This window comes from Gopherus flavomarginatus, chromosome 1, assembly GCF_025201925.1.
Source record: "Gopherus flavomarginatus isolate rGopFla2 chromosome 1, rGopFla2.mat.asm, whole genome shotgun sequence".
Taxonomy (NCBI): domain Eukaryota; kingdom Metazoa; phylum Chordata; order Testudines; family Testudinidae; genus Gopherus; species Gopherus flavomarginatus.
This window is the reverse complement of record NC_066617.1, coordinates 104,572,445-104,596,331: the sequence shown is the minus strand read 5'-3', so window position 1 is coordinate 104,596,331 and position 23,887 is coordinate 104,572,445. Positions and strand designations below refer to the sequence as shown.

The 23,887-nt window shown below is 44.3% G+C and overlaps 1 protein-coding gene across 3 annotated transcripts in view; it reads left to right on the top strand.

Annotated features, from left to right (window-relative positions):
- RFX4 (regulatory factor X4) overlaps positions 1-23,887 on the top strand; it is a 139,494-nt gene that overhangs the window by 13,969 nt on the left and 101,638 nt on the right. For all 3 annotated transcript variants that reach the window (XM_050926421.1, XM_050926413.1, XM_050926431.1), the window contains exon 2: positions 11,342-11,428. In XM_050926421.1, the coding sequence (XP_050782378.1) occupies positions 11,342-11,428 (87 nt within the window). The remainder of the gene's footprint in view (positions 1-11,341; positions 11,429-23,887) is intronic.

Sequence of the window (23,887 nt, the reverse complement as noted above, 5' to 3'; positions counted from 1 at the left end):
GCACACTATTAGGGAGCTGGTCCCAACTCTGCTAGATTAGTCTGTATTAATGGCAGCAAGGGTTGGACTGTGGGGAGAATATTCTGGTGGTACTTGACTCATGGCCTCGTTGCCAAGCTTTCACCCTAGTTTGCTCTCCCCTCAACTCTCCCCCCACCACCTTCTCCTGTGGGCTGCTACTTCCTTCACCTTTCCTCTCATAGATGCTGTCTCTCTTCCCTTTTCTCTTTCCCATGTCCCAGGGCGGCTTGCTTTCTGGAGTGCACGCTCCAAGCCTTGGTATAATAACTAGGAGTAACATGATGAATTTAAGAAAAAGAAACATTAGGCTGAAGATACACTTCCTAGTAGGGAAGAGTCTATTAGAGTGAATAATAACATCTTCAGGGAAGGGATGGAACATTTAAAACTAGACTAGAGAAAGCCATAGACTAGAATACGCAGTAGGGAACAGTCCTAGCAGGGCCCCGGAACGTGGTTAAACTGACCTGCTAGATCTTTTCCAGGCTAATTTCCATGCTACTCAACCACAGTGGATAAACACAGTTAGATGTTAATGCTTAAATGATTAGCACTGAAATAGTTAAATGTTGGCAGTTTAAAACTGTTGTCATTAGGCTACGCAGTTGACACCCCTTGTGATAAACTAGACAAGTATCTATTGGGTCAAATTCAGTCCAGAGGTAACTCTGTTAAAGTCAGGGGAGAGATGCCAGGGATGAGTTTGCTCCATTGTTTCATTGGCCTGGTCTACAGTGAGGGGGGTGTCAATGTAAGATACACAACTTCAACTATGGGAATAGCGTAGCTGAAGTCGACGTATCTTATTTCAACTTACCTCCCGTTCTCACGGCGCGGGATCAACGACCCCGGCTCTTCCGTCGACTCCGCTTCTGCCATTCACCCTGGTGAAGTTCCAGAGTCAACGGGAGCGTGTTTGGGGACCGATATATTGTGTCTAGATGAGACGCGATATATCGATCCTCGATAGATCGATTGTTACCTGCTGATCCGGCGGATAGTCTGGACATACTCATTGTTTCAGGAAATAACTATAGACTGGTCACATTCTGGTCCCTGCTAGAGGGTTTTCTTCACCACCAGTAGTATTCACAAATTAAATAAATAAATAAGAAAGACACTGAAGGCACAGCTCCTGCAGAAAATGGAGCCACCAGGGAAGTTTTATTTATATACAGGTAGTGCTTTATGTATTTAGTGTCTGATCCAAAGCCTGTTGAAAGCAATAGAAAGACCCTACTGGCTTCAGTGGGCTATCGCAGGTCCCTATTGCAGTAATGTTATGTTCAACAATTAGATCCTGTCATATGAACTTTTGTGTTTCGGTTGATAGCTGTTAGGCCCTGCTCCTGCGTCCACTGAAATAAATGAGAGTTTGCCCTTTGACTTCAGTGGGTTCTGGGTTAGGCCCTTCACGATTTGCTGGGTATACTTTGGTGTGGTTGTTCTGCAGAGACCAATGGCCAAAAGTGTTTTGTTCTGTTAAGGAGAATATGGCTTGGGAGTTTAAAAGTCCTGACTTTTCCTCTGTGTTAATATGGTTGATTGATTTAGGTCAAAGCAATGCTGTAATGTGTGGACTTCTCTTTCCCCAGAAGAAATATTAGAATAAGGTGCACTATTTTTTCCTTTTACTATCATTATTACTTATTTGCACTGCAATAGCATGCAAAGACCCCATACTAGGATTGTCACCCCATTGTGATAATCACTGTACTAGCACAGAATATGTGATGGTCAACGCAAATTTAGTGCTCGCGAACATTGTCTGATTAATAGTTGTGGAGGCTGAAGTTCTCTATCTACCCACATGGGCAGCAGGAATGCAAGGGTCTTTCATATCAATGTGCTTGAGGCTAGCGAGACCATCCCTAGAGACGAGAAAAGAGTTCAGTCCCCATAAAGCACTCAGTCAGCAGCCTTTCTCCAGTGATTGCCTATTAGAGCCATGTTTTTCCTGATGTGAACACTTATCCACTAGGAATAGTGTAAGATCACAAGTTAGTTCATGTAGGGCATTGGACAGTCTTTCTCTAGTAATGATATTTGGCTAGTAAGATGGAGGGTTGCATTTGATCTGGAGAACTACAGATGGAAGATTCCATGTCCTAGGGGCAGTCACCTGAGCTGAGTCCCCAGTCCCTCCTTATACCCGCCATATTTTTTGTCCCAAGTTACACCCCCGTGTCTTGAGATGTCACAAGAATAGCTAATTGTGGCTGGCTAGGTCAGCACTTGGATTGGCTGCAAAACGAGGTGGCAGTGACTGATGTAGTAGATGCAACTCTTCCCTTTGAAAATGTTGAACCAATACCACAGCGTGGTAGTAAGGTTCAAGTGTGCTGCAGGAACTGCCCTCTCTCAGGTAAAATGAAGTCTCCTTGACTCCATCTGGATATTAAATATCTCCTGGCACTCTTTGCGAGTGTAATGGTGTCCAGGCCAGTTTTTGCTTACACTATTCACAATCTGTAGACATAACTTCCCCTCTACTTCAACTGCTTAGTTTTAAATCTGCTTTGTAGTATTGTTGGAAGGCTATCATGAAAGTGATAGGAGTGGATCTCATTCAGATTCAATTATGAGTGGTTGAATCAAAATGTTTTCCTTTGGCCCATTTCTAGCTCTAACGGCAGCCATATCCCATTTCAGAGGTGACTCAGCAATCGGCAAATCAAAGCAATCCATATAGGATGAATCCTGATCCCTGTGCAAAGCTGAAGTAAATGGTTCTATTTATTGTTGTTAAGTCACTTGAAAATTCTGAGTTCAGCAGGCAATCACACCAGAAGGTTTACAAAGTGGAGAGATTTGCACATTGGAGTTACGGATACTGAGAAATAACCATACAATGATTATGACAATCATACAACCAGATTGCAGAATATTGCATAACTGGTGGAAAATCCCTGCACTGTGATTGGCTGAGACAAAATAAAGGGCAGATTAGATGCTCATAATGGTCTCTCTTGGCCTTAAATCTATGACTCTGTGAATTCCCCCTTCAGTACAATTATTCACATATATAACATCCAACTACAATCTACTCTGGCTAACAGTTATTAGCCAGTCAGAATGTAGGAATTTACATAAACACAGTATATCTCAATCTCAATACCTAGTCTTTGAATATGCAAATTTACAAAGTCTTATTGCTTACTATAATCTCTCAGCTCCAATTAGCTCCTGTAATGAGAATTTCTTCAAGCTGTTTGCCAGCAATACATATAAGAACAGCCATACTGGGTCAGACCAATGGTCCAGCTAGCCCAGTATCCTGTTTTCCGACAGTGGTAAATGCCTCGTGCTTCAGACAGAATAAATAGAACAGATAATCATCAAGTGATCTATTCCCTGGTGTCCTCTCTCAGCATCTGGCAGTCCAAGGTTTAGGGATGCCCAGACCATGGGGTTGCATCCCTAACCATTTTGGCTAATAGCCATTGATGGACCTATCCTCCATGAGCTTATCTGGTTCTTTTTTGAACCCTGTTATAGTTTTGGCCTTCACAACATCCCCTGTCGCTTCAGCATCTCAATTCCTTCAGCTGAAGCAGAAAAATGCCAACATTTACATGACAGAGAAGAGAAAAAACAAGGAAAGAAAATTATGCTGTCAATCTTCTGTGAGAATTTTTAAAAAAATAAAAGCTTTTGACTAACTTCCCTCTTTCCCTACAGATCATCAAAGCTCTTGTCCTCAGAACAACTGTCATATATTTAGGCTTGGCAGAATTTGATTTTTATATTTTTAAAATTTCAGCGGATATCAGTGTTTGTTTTTAGGCTTTCCTTGCCCCTTTCCCTCCAACTCCAATTTTTACTATTTAAATTTTCACAGTTACACCAAAGTATGAGTTTAAGCATTTTTTAAATTGTTATAGATTTCCTGCAATTGTGAAAATTTAAATTATGGGGGTTGTCAGACAACGAGGGTGGAGGGCGTCAGTCAATTATTATTTAATGACAGTAAATGTTGAGATTCAAAAAGTTAAATCTTTATAACCATGAAAACACAGATCGTCGGCAGCACATCAAAAGATACAAAGTAAATGAGATTGCAATAAGTTCTCAAGCAGCATTTTTCTTACCTTGCCTATTTGTAAGTTTTGATTATTATAGATGGAAATACTTTTTCATTGGTTTGTGTAGGTACGGTGAAATTGACAGATACCAACATTTACCAATAAAAATCTAATCTTTCCAAGCCTACATATATTTGTGTTTCCTCTGGGGAATCCCAGCCCCTCTTTCCCAGTTCAGTTTTGAAACGCAGTGTAAACAAAACATACTAGTTGTTCTAGAGAGAAAGAGCCTTACTGACTTTTAGGTAAGGAAATGGGTGGGAATAAGTAAGAGCTAAGAAGGCAGATAAAGGCCCCAGCCCTGAAAAGACTTGGGCAAGTGTTTAACTTTAAACACATGGCTACTCTGATTGTTAAATATAGGAAGAGTCTCATTGAATTTAATGAGATTACATGTATGGGGGGAGGAATAGCTCAGTGGTTTGCGTATTGGCCTGCTTAAACCCAGGGTTGTGAGTTCAATTCTTAAGGGGGCCATTTAGGGAACTGGGGTAAAAAACTGCCTGGGGGACTGGTCCTGCTTTGAGCAGGATGTTGGACTAGATGACCCTCTGAGATCCTTTCCAACACTCTGATTCTATGACAAGTTAAGCAGATTGCAGGACTTTGGCAGAAAGTGGGCAGTAAATTTATATATAACACCTTTTAAACATTGTTTTAAAAACTGACCTTTCACAGCATGGAAACCCATTTTATTTTTTTGCAGGTCCTTTCCTTTCATTTGAGTTTAACTTAGAACTTTAAAAATGTCCACTTAGAAATAATTTGAGTGTGCTTTCATTAGACACAATAATAAAAATATTTTGGCCTAATAAACACATTGGTTTTCAGCCTCATTCTTTATGATAAATACTTTGGCAAATTTCATTTAGTCCAGGAAATGCTCATTACTTTGAGGAAACACCTTCAAATTGTCTTTATGAAAGTACTCTGAAGTTAATTGTCCTGTTCTCAAGTTATTTAGCAAGAAAATCAAGAATGAAAAATTACCTTGGTTTCAAGAGTCTGCTTCTTTTGGTCATAGAGAAATGGTATAATATTTATAATGTGCTTGTCTTCACTTCCATATCAAAAAATATACAAAAGCTTGCAAAATGCAGCATGTTAAATGACAGGTTGATTGACAGTCCACTTTTAGTCCCTTATATATTTACATATTATTTAAAGAGGCACTGTCATCTCAAAAACTATATTTAAAAAAATCCTTACCTGTGTTCTTTACTAATAGTGTAACAAAGTTACCGAATTGTATTACTATACAGAGTCCCCATGGGGTGACTGCATTAAATATTACTAGCTCGCCCACAGACAGACCATAAAAGGTCTGAGTCCTCCCATGCGGGAAGGACTTCTGCACTGGGAAGTAATTCTTAGAGGAAGTTGAGGGGCGGATGGGTGTGTGTGCTTCCTGCGGGAGGGTGAAAGTGAAACTCCCTAGCTGCAGGAGGGGAGCTGCCTTTGGACTCCATTCCTGCAATAAACAGATGTGCTTCTGTTGTTTCACAGAGCTCAGACTTGCATTGTTATTGTGGGGACTGTGCTTGGCTATGCTAACCAACCACTAAGTAGACCCCAAGGCCACAGAACAATACTTGGGCCTCAATCCTGCAAAGACAACCATACAATGAGACCCAGGGCCTGCCTAGAGCCCTGCTACAGTCTGTAGGGGTCTGTGCATATTCAGGGGCCTGCCCATATGGTTGTTTTTGTAGGGTCATGGCCTCTATTATTAAGATCTGAAAGAATTTAAAAATCAAACTTACTTTTTAGTTGGTTTTTTATTGTATTTTTTTTGCTTAGGTGAGAAACTAAACTAGACCCGTCAACTTCACTTTTTGTTTCTAGTCAGTTTCTATCTCTCTCTCTCTCTCTCTTTTTTTTTTTTCAATTTTCGTTAGTGCACTGCCGCCATATTTGGGATCTGCAACTCCCTGATGGCAATATTTAAATTTCTGCAAAGACATGTTTGTGCTTTTAAGAAATGCACGAAAATATTCTTATTAGTGTTGGCTGTTAGGTTTTTTAAAAACTTTAAAAAAAATAAGAGTTAAGAATAGTTTTCTCTATAGTTAATTTGGGGCCAAAACTACCTGGCAGGTGGGCTTTACAAAACAATGTAATCCATATTCTGCCCTCATTTGCAAATCTCTGCCCTGATGCCACAATTAGATCCACATGGACAGAGTCCTTCTGATTTCAAGCAAAAATACAGCAAATCACTGTTGCAGCTTCAGTGAGGACTGGTGGGTGCTCAGCACTTTTGCAAAGCTCATTTATTACAGGTGCTAAATATGGTTTTAGGAGCCTAATTTTGGGGACCCAATTTTGGAAATCTTGATCCAGGTGCACAGGAAATGCCTGGCTGAATGTCTGGCTGCACCAATTAGCACTGGCTGTGTTAGCCAGATTTCCATCACTCAGCTCATCATGCCAGTCACATCATTTAAAGAGGCAGACCTTTTTCAGCCAGGTTCTGTAGTGTGCTCTGTAATTTGGTAAATTTGCCAGTAATCCCCTGAACATTGAGACTCAGGGTTAGTTTCCTCTATTCTCTGCTGCTTGGCAGGTCAAATAATTTTGCATACTGGAAGAAGTTTGATAGATACTTGAATGTGAGAGCACAGGGGAAAACCCAGGGTGCTGCAGACAGTGTTGTGTGGGGTTCGCCGCTAAATTGTTTAGTGTTGCAGTATATTGTTAAACAGCAGCTGTGTCTCATCCCATAGGTGACTGCATTAAGAGGTGGGGGGATTGTGCATACTATAGTTTGTAACATACTTTGTCAGCCTTCTATATAATGGTTCTATGTAAGTCGTGCTATTAATCGAAGACAGTGGGTTTGGTATGTGTAAAGATATTGACAAGAAAAATACCACCAAATAAAACCTTGAAAAAGCTTTGCCCCCGGAGCCAGCCCCTGGCCCAGGCACTGAAGATAAATACAGATGGCTACTCCCAGCTCCCTGTTGCTAGGATGGCTCACACAGTTCTTGTAAGAAGGATGAAGAGCAGGGGATCAGGCTCCCTGCTCAGAGGTGGTGGCAGCTATGTTTGCTTTTACTCCCAGCAGCTGAGCTCAATGCCATGAGGTGCATATAAGCAACAAAGGCTGCTCTCCAAAGAGCTTGCATCAAAGAGGTGGGGTTGCCTTTCTCATAGGCCTCTCAACCCTCACTCTGCTGTAATCCTGAGTGCCCGGTTCCTCTTCACTGCTGAGAGCCCATCCCTCTGCCCCACGGCACTGAAGGAGCAGGAGGGATTGGCAGCACCTCTGGCTCAATTTCAGCATGTGGCAGGAACACCAGACGTGGGGCAGAGATAATGTGGTATATGGCCCTTAGATAGTGTACTGGATTGACCTGCAGCAAAACTTCAACAGGCACTTTTCTTCTGTGAAAGCCAAGAAATCAGATACCCACACAGACTTGTGGTTTGTGATTGGGTAAAGTACAGATTAGTTATCAAGGTTCTATTGTAAGGTTTTAAACCACTGGGTTCAGGGTGGTCTTATGTATGGCCGTGCTGGATGTGATAGAAAGAGGAACAGCTTTCCTGAGAGGGTATAAACATACCAGAAACAATAGCTATATGTTGCTGCAGTGTTTGTTTGCTTTAGTGGCCTTCCTGAAAAAGTATGAAAAATCCTTGATCCTCATCTGCAAAGGGAGTAAATTCTAGGAAGGAGAGCGTTAATGGTCTGATACTTCTTGGGTGTTTTGCAGTACAATGGTGAATGTGTTGCCTCTGTGCACAGAACCTGCAAACAGTTGAGAAAGGGGAGGTGGTACCAGGGCCGGCTCCAAGTTTTTTGCCGCCCCAAGCAAAATTATTTTCCCGTGCCCCCCTGGCCGCACCCCAACTCCACCCCTTCCCTGCCTCATTCCAACCCCTTCTCCAAATCCCTGTCCTCGCCTCCTCCCCCAGGCGTGCCGCATTTCCCCTCCCTCCCAGACTTGCCTGGGAGGGAGGGGGAATAAGTGGAGCAGTGGCGCGCTTGGGGGAGAAGGCGGAGATGAGCTGGGGGGGGAGCAGTTCCTCTGCCCCACCTGGGTTACTTCCTGCGACCCTCCCCATGCCCCTCACCGCCGCAGCTCACCTCCACTTGGCCCGCTCCCCTGAGTGCACCGCCGCCGCTCCGCTTCTCCCTCCTCCCTCCCAGGCTTGCTGCAAAACGGCTGATTCACGCGGCAAGCCTGGGGGGGGGAGCAGAGTGGTGACGTGCTCGGGGGACCAGGTGGCCGTGGAGTGGAGGTGAGCTGGGGGAGGAAGAGGTTCCTCTGCGTGCCCCCCCCAGGGTTACTTCCTGTGGCCCTTCTTGCACCTCCACACCGTCGCAGCTCACCTCCGCTCAGGGCCCACTCCCGGCTTTTTGCACCCCAAGCAAAAAAAAAAAAAGGAGCCGGAGTGCCGCCCCTTGGAAAGTGCCACCCCAAGCACATGCTTGGAGCAATAGTGCCTAGAGCCGGCCCTGGGTGGTGCATGCAAATGTAGGCATAATTAAGGGAATGAAGGCTGCACCACAACATTATTCCTTTCAGGAATGCATACGGAATAGAGATAGGGGCTAACCAGCTTGAACAGTATGTGCACAACTATAACTGAAGACTTCTGGTAGGGTTCTGGCAAACATGTGATTTGCTGCTTCATGTTGCCCTTCTTGAGTACTTCTATATGGACCCCCGTTGCGTGCATGCATGCGCACCTAGATGCATGAGGCTGCTTTCATGGGTGTTGTCTGGCCATGATTACTTAGGTCTTTCTTTATTCAAATTCAATTCTTAACCAAAGCTGTACATGTCCTGTTTTAATAACTTTTAAGTATACCCTCAAATTAACACTCTAAAACCACTGGATACACTTTAGCAATGCAGCGAGCTGCCCGCACAATGCCAATGCGCTCATGTTTACCCACCAGGATGATAAATCCCCCAGACAATCATCCCCTAGACCTTAGCCAGCCCATCACTGCACCCTGAAACTAATGTTTTAGGTCTCTCATGTAGGCTGTGTGGTGTAAAGTGGGTGTGTGGCATCCAGATCCCTTTCAATACTTTTGGCCCTGGCTATGTGCTATATACCAGGGTCTGACTAACTTAATTTCCTGTTAGTCTTTTCTCAGCTGGGTTGCTATCTGCTGCAAGTAGGGGCCACTTTTGCAGGCTTGGGTTCCCCCTCTTCCTACCACACCTATGGCCATGGTCAGTTCCACCCATCTTTACCTTTTCCTGTCTGTACACGTGACCATTAATATTAGTTTTGTGAGAGGAAGAATTACACTCATTGCAGTAGTGTCCAAAGGTCCCAGCCAGACTCAAGGCTCCATTGTTCTAGGAGTCGTACAAGCAAACGCGTGAGAAGATACAATCCTTGTCCTGAAGATCTGGCATCTCAGGCCATACTCCTGTAATCAGATCTCCATGGCCAGATCTTTTATCTGTTGGGAGGAGGAATTCATGAGAGGATAAGTGTCCACCTGAGTGGATCTGATTCCAGGACTGGACCTCAATGTAGAGGTTCTAACCCTGCCAAAACTTGCACACTTGGTTGACTTTATACAGGTGAAGAGTCTCATTGAAATCATGCATAAGGCTTTGCAAGATTGAGGCCTAGGCATATATGCATCGTGCACTTGTTTCAATTCCCTGCATAATTTTGAAAACATTTCAGGAGAACAGGGCTCTCGATTTGTCTTGTCACATTAAATTATGTGTCAGATAAATTATTGGTCTCCGTGAAAAAGACTCCTAATGTGCATGGACACATCTCATTCAGCCTGTGTAGTTTTTTAAAACAGAAATCTGATAGTTGAAGGCAGGAAGAGGATTGGGCAAGTTTTGCGTGAAATCCAGCAGAAAGGCCTCTAGCAAAAATTGTGGTCCTGTATTGTATTTAGAAGAGCAAATGATTATCCTGGGAAATATCTTGTCCCACTGGGATGAGATGGAGGCACAGTAACATGACCTTGTTCCTGGTCTACCAGTACTGGCTTCATGCTGTGCAACCTGAGCTGATGAGTCTTTCTAAGTGACTTCCTTCATCTTGGGTAGCTAGGTGCAGCTTCTACCCTGCATCATTGCTGCCTGTGTTAGCCATCATTTTCAGGGTTCACACTGGATCTGTCCACTTGGCATAATGCCCAAGATGATATTTTGGACAAGCCTTCATTGCTGATGGCATAGCTCCAATGAGCGATCCCCTACTTCAGTTGTTACACCTCCTCCATCACGATGTGGTTCAGGTCAGACTTGCGGGGGAGACTCCCTATTAAAAGAGTTCATCAAGTCTGTTCCACTGTTGGATTCTCAGGCCATTAAGATTTCACAGTTGCACAGGAACAAACCAAATGACGAACTAGTGCTATGACCAACTGACTGTCTGGCTAAGTGTTGAAGAAGAAGAGAGGATTGTATTTAGGGTTGCCAGGTGTTCGGTTTTCGATCAGAATGCCGGGTTGAAAATGGACCCTGACGGCTCAGGTCAGCATTGCTGACCAGGCTGCTAAAAGTCTGGTTGGTGGCACAGAGGGGCTAAGGCAGGCTCTGCACGGCTCGCGGAAGTGATGACAGGTCCCTGCAACCCTAGGTGCAGGGGTGGCCAGGGAGGCCACGCGTGCTGCCCCCCACCCTGAAAGCCAGCTCCGCAGCTCTCATTGGCCAGGAACTGCGGCCAATGGGAGTTGTGGTGGCGGTGCCTGTGGGTGAGGGCCTCGCATGAAGCCTATCTGCCCAACTCTGTGCCTAGGAGCCAGAGGACATGTTGCTGCTTCTGGGAGCCACCTCAGGTAAGCGCTGCCTAGAGCCTGCTTTGCACCCGCAACTCCCTCCTGCACTCCTGCCCCAGTCCTGAGCCCTCTCCTGCACCCCAAACCTCACGTCCTCAGCCCCACACTGCAGCCTACACCCCTAGCGAGAGCCCATACCTGCCCCCCAACTGCCTGCCCCAGCCCGGAACCCCCTCCCACACTCCAAACCCCTCAGCTCCACACCCTAGCCTGGTGCTCTCTCCTGCACCCCCAAACCCTTCATCCCCACCCCCTGCAGAGGCTGTACCCCTCCAGGCAACAGAGGAAGGGGGGATGGAGTGAGTGGGGGCAGAGCAGGAGCAGCGGGTGGGATAAGGGTGTTCAGTTTTCTGCAGTTAGAAAGTTGGCAACCCTAACTGTACTGTAGATTTCAGATTATTCAAAAGATTTGTATTTACTCAAAAGACAAAAAAGCAATTTTGTTATTTTGCAGAGAGCTGGATTGAAAGATGTCTCAATGAAAGTGAAAACAAACGATATTCCAGTCACACCTCTCTGGGGAATGTTTCTAATGATGAAAGTAAGTAATTTTTCATTCAGTTTAAGTGAGGTTATGGGTATGCCCATGTGCAGAAGTTAACTTGTTAAAACATGCCATCGTAACATTGATGCTTATATGCAAATCTATCTTTCTTTCATCATGATATTGAATATATAAAGAAAAAAGTATATGCCTTACAATGAGGGTGGTTCTACACTGCAATCCAAGGGGTGATTTCAGCTCAGGTAGGAATGCCCCGCTAACGGAGTTAAAAATAGCAATGCAGACATGGGGTGACTGGCTTCAACAGGGCTAGCAATGCAAGTACATACCCTGGATTCTGGCATGTTTGTACAGCCCTTGCTAAAGCCTGGGCTACTGCATCTGTACTGCTATTTTTAGCAGTACTGCAAGCGCACCTTGGATCGCAGCATAGGTGTAGACTTAGTTGCACTGTGCTGTTTTTCAAGGCAATGATTTGGTAAATGAAGTGAACCGTGTTGTACAACACAAAAAGGCAGTTACACTATACATGGGATTTAAAACTGTTAGTTATTATTTGTGTAGTGGTAGCAACTACGGACACCAGTCATGGACCAGGATCCCCCTGTGCTAGGTGCTGTACAAACAATCTAAGTAATGTAAAATAGTGTGTATTCAGGTTTCCAAATCCAGTCATTGTTGGAATGAAAGAGCGTTTCAGTTGTGTAGTCTAAAGAGCCAGGTTACTGTGATAGCTGATAATTTTATGCATGTTTTCATTGGAACGTTTGCTAGCCTCCCATTAAAAACATATTGAAGAAGAAGTAGTGTTGTCTGTTGGTTAGATCAGGATACTCAGAGCCAGGGCTTTGGTAGGGCTCTGCGTGGGCACAGGGGTCTGCCTGAATAGAATAGGTTGCAGAATTCAGGGCTCGCTGTATAAAAAGTTATGATCTGTAAAATGCAACCGTCAGGATTAGATCAAGAGTAAAATCATCTGTTTTGCTTTTAACAGGTGACCACTAGACACTTGGAATGCAGACTAAAATAATAAACAGTGGCTTAATAAATCCATCCTAATGTATATCACGTGTTTAAAAATAGACTCTCAGGTTACAATCACATGTTAAATATGCCCTTACCTATGCTACTACTCCCTTAGGTTATTAAAGGGACAGTGGCAATTTTAAATCTAGTCAGAGGAAAAAATATTTTAATTATCTTCAGTTATAGCAGTTTTAGGTGTTGCTTATAACAGGTTTAAAAATCAGGCAGAAATGATTTTTAAGATGAGTTTCCCTTTAAAATTCTTCTTCCTTTTTTTATTAACCATTTACTCCCCCCCATTTGGGCTTTTTCTTTTCATTTTACTCAATTTAGATAGAGAAAATAAACAACGTAAGTCATTTTCCATCTCTGCATTTTATGTGTTAGCCCATGCTACAATATATGTTTGCATTTCTTACTCTGCAGGAGATTGCTTAGGTCTAAACATAAACACTTTTAACTGAAATGTTTTAAAAATCCATTTGTTTACTATGCTTTTAAAAAACAAAGACAAACAATCCGCCCACCCCATATTTTGCATTCAATCTACCCGACTGTCCCCCCTCCCGTTTTTTTATTGCATTAAGGGAGAATTACTCTGAGGATGTCCAGTTGCTATGGTGTTGATGATATGACAGTACAATAATCCAGTTGTCCTTTTTATATAGGGACTCTGCTCCCCTCTGCTCAGGGATCTAGGTGGGACAACCCTCTACTTTAGAAATATGGGAAGAGAAGAATGATTGGAACCTCCTGACACTTGTTTGTGACCCTCAAATTGAGAACACGTGCTGTAATTCACTGAAGCAAACCGATGAGTATAGTTGAGAAACCACTCATTTGCCAGGTTTTATTTTAGAAATTAAGGAGTTTCTCTGCCCATGATTCTGGCAGATTCACAACAATCATTTGTTTGCCCAGGTTTTGTGTAGACGGAGATCATTAATATCTTATAACATCAATTTCAAACTGTGTGCTAAACCTGAATAAAGCCATCTTTCAAGTGATGCCTGACATGACTTAACTCCTAATAGCCGAAGAGTTCAATGCTGAGCAGTCATACTTTTCAGAATGCTCTTGATGTCTGCAGACCCAATCCAAAGTCCATCAAAGTCAACGGAAAGACTCCCGTTGACTCTGAGCTTTAGATCAGGCCCATAGTCCAAGCCACTGGGAGTCTTTCTTTTAACTTTGAGCTTTGGATCAGGCTGTATCTGATTAATGTCTGATAGTATGGGTAGCTCTTACTCCAGAGCTTTCTGTTTTGGATCTGCAAAGAGTATGTTGGTTCTGTGCAGGTTTGGGCTTATTTGATTGGCTAGTCATTCCACTGCAGGTGGAGTTAACTGGTGTCGAGGTCACTTTGGGTAATGTTTTTTTGCTTTATGGCAAGTATTAAACCTCCTCTAACTCCCAAGTGTCCCCTGAGCATCTAAGATGGCCACTTCATTGGTGGGCCAAGGAAATTCCATCTGTGGTTTATCAGTGTATTGTAATGGGTCTTCTGAGAATCAGGATCAGGGAAAGAAGTGCCATATTTCAAGTGTCTCTGGGCTGATTCCGCTTCCCAGTGCATCCGTGAAAGGAGTTTATATGACCATGTGTCAGTCTCTCATCTCTGGTAGCTTGTTGGGCTGATGTCAAGGCATGTGAAGTCATTGGCTCAGCATCTATACCTAATCACAGGCTTTTCAGCTCAGCCTCAGCAATTTTAGGGGTACTTATTGAGACCCTTGGGACTGATTTCTGAATCTCAAGACTTTCTGTGATGCCATGCCTGCAGACCCCACAGAAGCCATGCCTGCAAAACCCCGAGCCATAAAAGTGACATTGACTCAATGCACCTAAATTAGCAGATATATTTTTCTGAAATTTATGTGGAAAGGAATTGCCATAGCTAATCTGAGCTGAGGTCCCCATCCAATTCAGTATCATGTCTTCAACAGTGTCTCATATCAGATATAAATATTTCCTGGGGGAAGAAAACTGTCCATTTTCCAACCCTCTCTAATCAATTAATCTTGTGCTCCTAAGTCATGTAGGTGCTTTGGAAACTCCCGGCCTGTACAAGGAACACAAGATCTGCCCTCGGGGCCGGATTCTCACCCATAGCTACATAACAGTGAGAGATATGGTAACTACTTACCTTCATCTAGCTCAGTGGCTCTCAACCAGGAGTCTGGAGTCCCCTGGGGGGCTGCAAGCAGGTTTCAGGGGGACCCCCAACCATGGCTGGCATTGGACTTGCTAGGGCCCAGAAAGCCAATGTCCTGCCATGTAGGACTGCAGCCTGGGGCCCTGAGCCCACCACCTGGAGCTGAAGCCTAAGCAACTTAGCTTCGCTGTGCCCCCTATCGTGTGGGGCCCCAGGCAATTGTCCTTCTTGCTACCCCCTAACTCTAGCTCTGGCTTTTATAAGCAGAAAAAACGTTCTGACACAGCTGGGCTGTGGAGTTTTTATAGCATATGCAGGGCGGGGGGCGGGGAGGCTCATAAAGAAAAAGGTTAAGAACCCCTGATCTAGCTCATTTCAGCACTGGGCCCACCAATCCTAAGAACAGTCAGACCTAATGTGGAAATTTGACAGGGGAGGGGCCGTTTATCTGAAAACTGTGGAGCTGCTCGGCTTAATGCAGGGAGTTCATCGAAATCTGACCTCTGCTTCCATTGCGTCTCAGGGGTCCTATCGCACTCGTTGGACTGCATGGGGATGACGTGAGGGGTCAGTACCTCCCAGATGTCCCAGCAGGTATAAAGGGAGATTCTTCCCAGCTGCTTGACAGACCTAGAGACTAAAATCAAAATTTTCAAGTGTCCACTATTTTTACATCCCTCAATTTGTGCATATACAACTTAACATGTGTAGGGGTCTCTGTCAAAGTTGCTGAGCATCCCCAATTCTCTTGACTTTGGTTGGAAGTCTGACTCTGAAAATTAAGGAATCTCTCAAGCGGGGCAGCCAAAACCATAGACTCTTACGAAAACTTGACCTTGGTAGCGTGTGCAAACCACAAACAGAGCCGCATGCTGATAGCCTTGAAGCAAACCTTCCAGTCAGGAGGAAGGCAGAACCATTGGCCAAAGAAACTCCCAGGGTTGAAGTTTTTTGGTTATACATAGTAAGTGGACCCCATTTTTTACATTTTGTCTTCTCCTTACCCCTTCTCTGGCAACTTTGGAATTGCAGCACTGGGGGTGGGGGGAGACTGTCTTTGCTGTAGGGTGAAAGAGAGGGCCAGGGTCTTATACCTGCTGTACAGAAGAAAAATAATTGATGTGAGATGTTTCTCTCCTCATCTTTATTGCCATTTGGTGAGTGTAGGGACTAGGGTGTTTTGGGGACCTAATTGTCCCAGTCTGTTCTTGGTTGACTGGGCCTTTCTGACTGTGGCTATTATAGGGTTGCCAGGTGTTTGTTTTTTTACTGGAATGCTCGGTCAAAAAGGGACTCTGGCGGCTCCGGTCAGCACCACACACTGGGCCGTTAAAAGTCCGGTTGGCGGTGCTGCTGGTCTAAGGTGGACTAGTCCCTACATGTCCTGGCACTGTCCTGTGCCCCGGAAGGGGCCAGCAGGTCTGGCTCATAGGTAGGGGGGTCATGGGGCTCTGCACGCTGCCTTGAGCACCGGCTCTGCACTCCCATTGGCTGGGAACCACACCCATGCCCCAACCCTGAGCCCCCCTCAAACCTGGAGCTCTGTCCTGCATCCCAAACCCCTCATCCCTATGCCCACCGCAAAGCCTGCACTCCCAGCTGGAGCCCTCATCCCCCCCTGCACCCCAACCCCCTGCCCCAGCCTTGATCCCCCTCCCACCCTCTGAACTCCTCAATCCCAGCCCGGAGCACCTTCCTGCACCCCAAACTCCTCATTCCTAGATCCACTCCAGAGCCTGCACCCCCAGCCAGAGCCCTCATCCCCCCAACCCATTGCCCCAGCCTGGATCCTCCTCCTGTACTCCAAACCTCACAGCCACAGAGCACCCTCCTGCACCCCAAATACCTCATCCCCCACACCAGAGCCCATACCCCCAGCTGGAGCCTTCACCCCCTGCACTTCAACCCCATCCCAGAGCCCCATCCCAGAGCCTCCTCCTGCACCCTGAGCCCCTCATTTCTGGTCCCTCCCAGACCCTGTACCCTCTCCCACACCCCTGCCTCAGCCCAGAGCCCCTTCCCATACTCGGAACCTCTCGGCTACACTGTCAAGCCTGGAGCTTCCTCCTGCACCCCAAACCCCTTATCCCTGGTCACACCCTGGAGCCTGCACCCCCAGCCAGAGCCCTCACCCATTTCTGCACCCCAAACCCCTGAGTCAGCCTGGTGACAATGAGCGAGTGAGGGTGGGGAGAGCAAGCCATAGAGGAAAGCGGGAATGAAGTGAGTGGGGTTGGGGCCTCAGAGAAGGGGCGGGGCATGGGTGGGGCAAGGGTGTTCGGTTTTATGTGAGTAGAAAGTTGCAACCCCAGTCATTGAGTCCTTCACTTAGTTTCAGCAGGGGAGCACAGCCATCTTCCCTGCTCAGTTGTCGTGAAGGTATAATTCAGCTGATAGACTCATAGACTTTAGGGTCAGAAGGGACCAATATGATCATCTAGTCTGACCTCCTGCACAAAGCAGGCCACAGAACCCTACCCATCCACTTCTATAACAAACCCCTAACCTATGTCTGAGTTATTGAAGTCTTCAAATTGTGGTTTGAAGACCTCAAGCTGCAGAGAATCCACCAGCAAGTGACCCATGCCCCACGCTGCAGAGGAAGGCGGAAAAACCTCCAGGGCCTCTGCCAATCTGCCCAGAGGAAAATTCCTTCCCGACCCCAAATATGGTGATCAGCTAAACCCTGAGCATGTGGGCAAGACTCACCAGCCAGCACTCAGGAAAGAATTCTCTGCAGTAACTCAGATCCCATCCCATCTAACATCCCATCACAGACCACTGGGCGTACTTACCTGCTGATAATCAATGTTGACAGGCAGCACCCTGACTGCTGGATATGTCACTGCAAGAGCCGACTCACTAGCTCAGCTCCTGGAGATGAGGTGCTATTTAAAGCGCATGCACATGGCAGCTGCATAGCACAAGTGTGTGCATGCAGACATGGGATAGCCCTCAAGTCTTCAAATGCTTTTCTTTAATTGCAGCCGTGGAGGTACTGAGAACTCTGGTATTGGAGGTACCTTGAGCCAGGGTTTGTTCCTGTTTCTATATTTCTTTTATAGAATACTTAGCATTCATTTAAATAACAGTAGTTTGTTTTAATGTAGGCCACTGTTCTGTGGTGAAGCAATAAAAGAATAAACACAAAAGTAAAGGAAAATGACACCCATTATTATCTACTTGCTGTACGAATGGTTGCAGAACCTGACCTGAGGCAAGATTGAAACAGAACATTCCATCTTCAATTTCATGTCAATTTTGCAAAACAGGAAAAATAATATTGGCTGTATTTCTTTATGAAAAGAAGGCTAAATATAATGCATAGATCTGCTATTCAATTAGCTAATGAGATCACAGGAGTATATTGTAGAAAGGAGAAGTAAGCAAGCCTGTACACAAAAAGGCATACGGGCATATGTTTATTTTCATACCTAAAACTCATCTCCCCCATGACTCCTCCTTCAGGTGCAATTATCCCTCTCCACCTCACCAAAAAAGCACCCTTTGAAAACACAAACAAAAACCAAGCTACCCCTCAACCTCTCCTTCCATGAGACTGCCTTCTCCTCACCTCCACTTCGAAGCAGTGCTTAATTTGTGTCAGGGCTGAGCCCTGGCACCTCTAGGCTTGGCAATTCATAGCCCTAGCACCTCTGGGGCTTGCTGAATCAGTTATGAAAGTAGAAAAATAGCTTGAGGCCCAGCACCTCTTTCATTATAAATTAAGCACTGCTTCCAAGTGTTAGAAAGGAATGAAAAAGGATTGCAGGATTCATATATATTAGTGTTCTGGAACCAGCAACAGCCCCTTCAGGTCTCAGTTTCTTGGTTTTACTATGATGTAATCAAAACCACACAATACCTTTTTAACCTTGCAAATCCCACTTGTTTATTTTACATCTCTAGAACACATAGATTATCATTGTAATTAATTGGCAGTGTTTTAAACAAGCACTTATTTGTGGCCGTGATGTTATAATTATGAATGATCACCTTTTGCTTTACAAAAATATCATCTAATTTTTCACCATCTTAGACACAACTGGAGTTCTTAATGGTAATCTTTCCACATTCATGATAATTTCACTTAAATGAAAATAACATAGTGAAACAGGTAGCTCTAGAGCTGATGACAAAAAAATGATCTTTTGGAAAATCTGGGCTTTTTGCCCAACAAACAAACCAAAATGTGGTGGTGTGTTTGTTTTGTTTTTGTTTTTGTTTTTTAATCAATGAAAAATATTTGCCCAAAACCAGACAAACTGAAACATTTCAGTTTTGTGACAAAAAATGTGGATTTTTTTTTTGAGGAAGCACTTCCATGAATATTTTAGATTTACTGAGAATCCAATTTTCAATTTAGAAAAACAAACTATTGTTAGAAAAATTTTGAGCACCATTAAGCTCATTCCCTCACTGAGATATAAAGGAGGATTTAGTGTGTAGGCTGCAAAGTCTGAAAGGAGGAACCCAGGAGAAGACAAACCTTAGGAGACGGTTTTACCTGGGGTCTGTGATCTTATAATTAATTTTGGTGTTAATAACATTAAGTGCCATGAAGGAATGAATTTGGACTATTCATAGTGTGTAGCTTGTGCTTGCTATCAGATTGGTTAAAACACCTGCTCATAGTTCTTTACATGAAAACCCAGCAACTAAATGGATGGAGTTAGTGACTATACTGCTGTATAATTTAGATACTGGTAAGATATTCCATATAGTGTCACATGATATCCTAAGGGAAAATTAAATCGAGCTGGCATAGATGAAAAGATGATAAACATCTCAAAGCTAGCTCATTGACCAAAACAGACAGAATAAGTTTAGAAATTGTAGTCTGTAGAGGGAACAGCGTCCACTGGGTTTCACAGGGTCTGATACTTGTTCCCATTTTGTTTACCATTTTTGTTAATAAATTAGACAATAAAATAGAAAGTACTAAGTTAATGTATGACCTTATGTCTGGGAAGAATAACCCTAAGCATAACAGGAAGAGGAGATTTAGAGACAAATTCTGGCCTCTTGTGCATGACTCCTGAAATAATAATTGAGGCCACCTTTATGCATCTGTTTATGGATTTTGTCTTAAAAATCAGCAACATTGGAAATGACATTGGTGTGCAAAAAGCTAGATAGTGCCATATTGTAGGGGAACTAGTAGTGACATCTGTACTTGGGTTGCCAAACACTTTCCTTTATGAAAGATGCTTGTGATCTGTTCTCTGCAAATTCTCACACCTCCATTGTTTTTAGCAGAGCACTTTTAATGTTCAACAGGAGGGATGCCCTCCTCTGGCTACAGAAGTGCCTCTTCTTTGTCTCACAAAATTCTGTTTAGGTTTTGCTGAGAGATAAACTGCTAAAAATGGCCATTTCTCTTCTCTCATTCATTTTCCCTCAGGAAAGTTTTGGCAGCCTGCTGGAATAATAACACACGTGCACACACACAATTCTAAGGCTGTGTCTACATTGAAATGCTACAGCTGCAGTGCTGCTATGTACCACTGTGGTGTAGACATTTATTACAGCGATGGAAGGGTTCTTCAGTCGCTATAGTAAGTCCATCTTCCTGAGGATAAGTAGCTAGCTTGACAGAAGAATTCTTCCATTGACCTAGTGGTGTCTACACTGGGTCTAGGTTGATGTAATGATGTCGAATGGAATGTGAAATTTCTTGCAGCTCTGAATAATGTAGGTCAGTGGTTCTCAAACTTTTCTTTTTGTGGACCACTTGAAAATTGCTGAGGTCTCGGTGGACCACTTAACGGGATCATTCCAAATGTTGTTTGTACTGTTAGCTAACTATCGTAAAGCGCTTTGGATAAAAGCACTATATAAGAAAACCTTAATAATAGTTAATTTTTTTTGTTCTACAAATAAAAGCACACAACTCATATTTTCATATCTGTAGTTTTACCTTTCTAATGCAATGGATGTGCCCTCTCCCCCACCATGGCAGCCCCCAAGCTGGGGCTAGGAAGGAGGCGGGGGTCTCTCCCCGGCAGCTGCAGCCCTGGAGCTGGGGAAAGTCACCTCTTTCTCTGGCAGCCACAGCCCTGCAAGTCACAAATTCTCCCCCACTCCCTCTTCTTATCCCACTGCCCTCTCCCACCTACCCCCTATTCTACCCAAGGCTCACCTCACCTTACATGTGTGTCTTTTCCAGGAACCAGGCACCTAATTAGTGGAGCCATGCACTTCATTCTTTCATCTGCCACCGTCGAGGTGCGCACTTTAGAGGGAACTATCCGCAGACAACTATCCGCATAGTCAACTTGTGGAACTCCTTACCTGAGGAGGTTGTGAAGGCTAGGACTATAATAGCATTTAAAAGAGAACTGGATAAATTCATGGTGGTTAAGTCCATAAATGGCTATTAGCCAGAATGGGTAAGGAATGATATCCCTAGCCTCTATTTGTCAGAGGATGGAGATGGATGGCAGGAGAAAGATCACTTGATCATTGCCTGTTAGGTTCACTTCCTCTGGGGCGCCTGGCATTGGCCACTCTCGGTAGACAGATACTGGGCTAGATGGACTTTTGGTCTGAACCGGTACAGCCGTTCATATGTTCTTATGAACAGAGTACAAACTATGCAGACCACCTGAATGGAGCTTGCGGACCACTGGTGGTCCATGGACCACAGTTTGAGAACCTTTGATGTAGGTTAAGCTAACTTAACTTTGTAGTGTAGACCAGCCCTGAGGTTGACCTCATGCTGCCCGCATCAAAGCTGCAGCAAACAGTGTTCTGGGAATGTCTGGGAGATTCCAGAGCAGTTGTAGTGTGTATGTGGGGGGAATCAGGCTGGGCTCCCCTTCCCTCCCTGGACATGGCCTGTAGCCCCTCTGGGAGTACCATATGTGGCAGAAACCAGCCGGGTGCCCCATGAGACCCAGCAGCATGTTTCCTCCCCATATCCCAGGGACACCAAGGGACTGGACCTCCTCAACTTCCAGGACAGAGAGAGAGAGTCAGTCAGGGCAGGCTACCCCGGTGTGAAAGTTGTTACAGTTGCACATAACAGGTTTTGTTTTCACCCTTTTCCTTTTTAAATAAGCCCTGTGAAATTACCTTTTTAAAAACTGTATTTAAATTTGTGCAGCTATCCGGTGCACTGAATGAGGCAGGTGTCCTGTGGAAGAAAGCAGAATGTGGTAATGTAATTAAAGACTGTATAATATGCCTATGCACAAAGGGACAGAATTAAGGTTGTACAGATGACCATAAATCTGACATTTCTTAACTTTCAAGTGAGACCCTTCCTTTAATATAACCTAAAGCAGTCCCCTTTAAGGAAGTCAACACTCAAGTGCTGGGCAGCATTAAGTAGAGCAGTGTTTCTCAATGTGTGTCCTGAACCCGCCTGGCTTAGCTGAGTAGGAAGAAGGGCATGGAGAGATTCTACAGTTTCTGCTTTCATTTAAAAAAAAATGTTGGTCTCCAACTATTATGATTGCAAAGAAAACCTTCAAAAGGTGAAGTGAGTGTAACTGAAGGAATGTAGGAGTTTGCAGAGAGTCAAAAATAATAGCTCTAAAATGTGATCTGAACCACTCATTTAAGTGGGCGCTCACTGGGATGATGATACTTTAAATGGCATCATTGTTAATTATTACACTGCTCATCAAAGCATGTAAGAAAGAAGAGGAAGCAATGTTGCCAATTTTTGTGATGACTGAATTTTATCTCAAGTATTGTGGTATCTGGTGTTTTTCTTTAATTCCCAGCTTCTGGAGTCCTGTGATTATGGGAGGCTCTCCACTTTCACTTTTTAAAAAAAAATCCAAATTTCTAGCCCTTGTGGTGCAGAGAGAACCTGGAAAATGTGGCACTTCATGATTCAGAAACCAGGGGACAAATATTTATTTGTTTGTTGTTGGTTTTGTTTGGTTTTGGCCCCTGACTCATGAGTTTTGAGCATTAGGAGTTGGCAGTACTGAGGAAGTATTATATTAAGAAGATCTACACCAACATTTCCCAAAATGGGTGTAGGGGACCTGGGAGGACTAGCCAGGAGAAGTGTGGAACATGTATACAATTAAGCTGTGAAGCAGCACATGGCAAAGTGGTGGGGGCCAAAGTTCTTTCAAATAGGCTGGCTAACTCAAGGAGTGAATGCAGCCTTCAAGAAGTACCCAACAAGATCAAGTACCACTACTAGGTGCCATTCTGGTTCCCCCAGAAAGTTCTGGAAGGGCATTCCAGAGCATTCTGGCATGACTCAATAGTTAGTTAGTACCCATTATGCCTTTGGCATTTAGGGCAGCAACAAAGCTCCTCCGCTCCTGTCTGTTTCTGGCATGTCTTTCAATGGTTCCCCAGCTTTTCAGCTGTGCCCCAGGTTTTTCAGCTCGGCTTCCACAGCTCTTTGCCACGTCATTTTCAGGCAGCCTCATTTTTGCCTGCCTTCAAATGTCTATCTTATTGCTACTCTGGTGAAGGAGTCAATTTTCATCCGAAGCACACGGCCAATCCATCTCCAACACTTCGTGGTAATGATGGTGTTCAGATTTGCTTGGCTGCACTGCGTGAACAGGTCGTGGTTTGAGATTGTTCTGGGCCAAAAGATGCGGAGGATTTTTCTGAGGCAGGTTATATGGAGTGAAGACAGTTTTGACATGTCGTACTTTGTCATTCCCCCTCGTTCTGCACTATAAAGTAATGTTGAAAGTATGCAGTTCTGATAAATCTTGAGTTTGGTTTTGGTGTTGTATTTTTATGATTTCCAGAGACTATATTTAACAATCCTCAGAGTCTGTGCCAGGGGAGGGCAGCTTTTTGCTCCTGGCAGGTTCAACATGCTGGATTGGTCTGTGAAGGAGGGGCCAGACAAAACAGACACGGTGGTCCTCCAGGTTGAGGGTTAGGCACAGGGCTAATAACCCTGTTCTGTAAAAACCAAAATATATTACCGAAGCGTGGAGAAATTGACCATTACTACATGTGATGGCTTTCAAACATGACTCAAGGGCTAGGTTAAATTGTGAATATTCTGTAGTTAATCCTGCATATGGAGGAGATGTGCTGTCTGATCGATGGTCCATGTGCTATTACAAACTAGGAAATGATGAACCTGGATATCAATACATCTGGGGGTTCAGGTGACAGCAGAGATATACTGTACATTACTTAAACATCCCTCCTGAGAGGGATTCTGATACCATCTAACACCTCTGAGTATGTACGCCCTTGCAAGTCACATTTGCCCAGGAATTATTTAAAATGTATTTTTTTAACTGTTATAAGAATTAATTGGGACTCGAGGCTCAAGTGGTAGAGTGGTTGTGTGCTGTGGTGTTGAAGGTCCC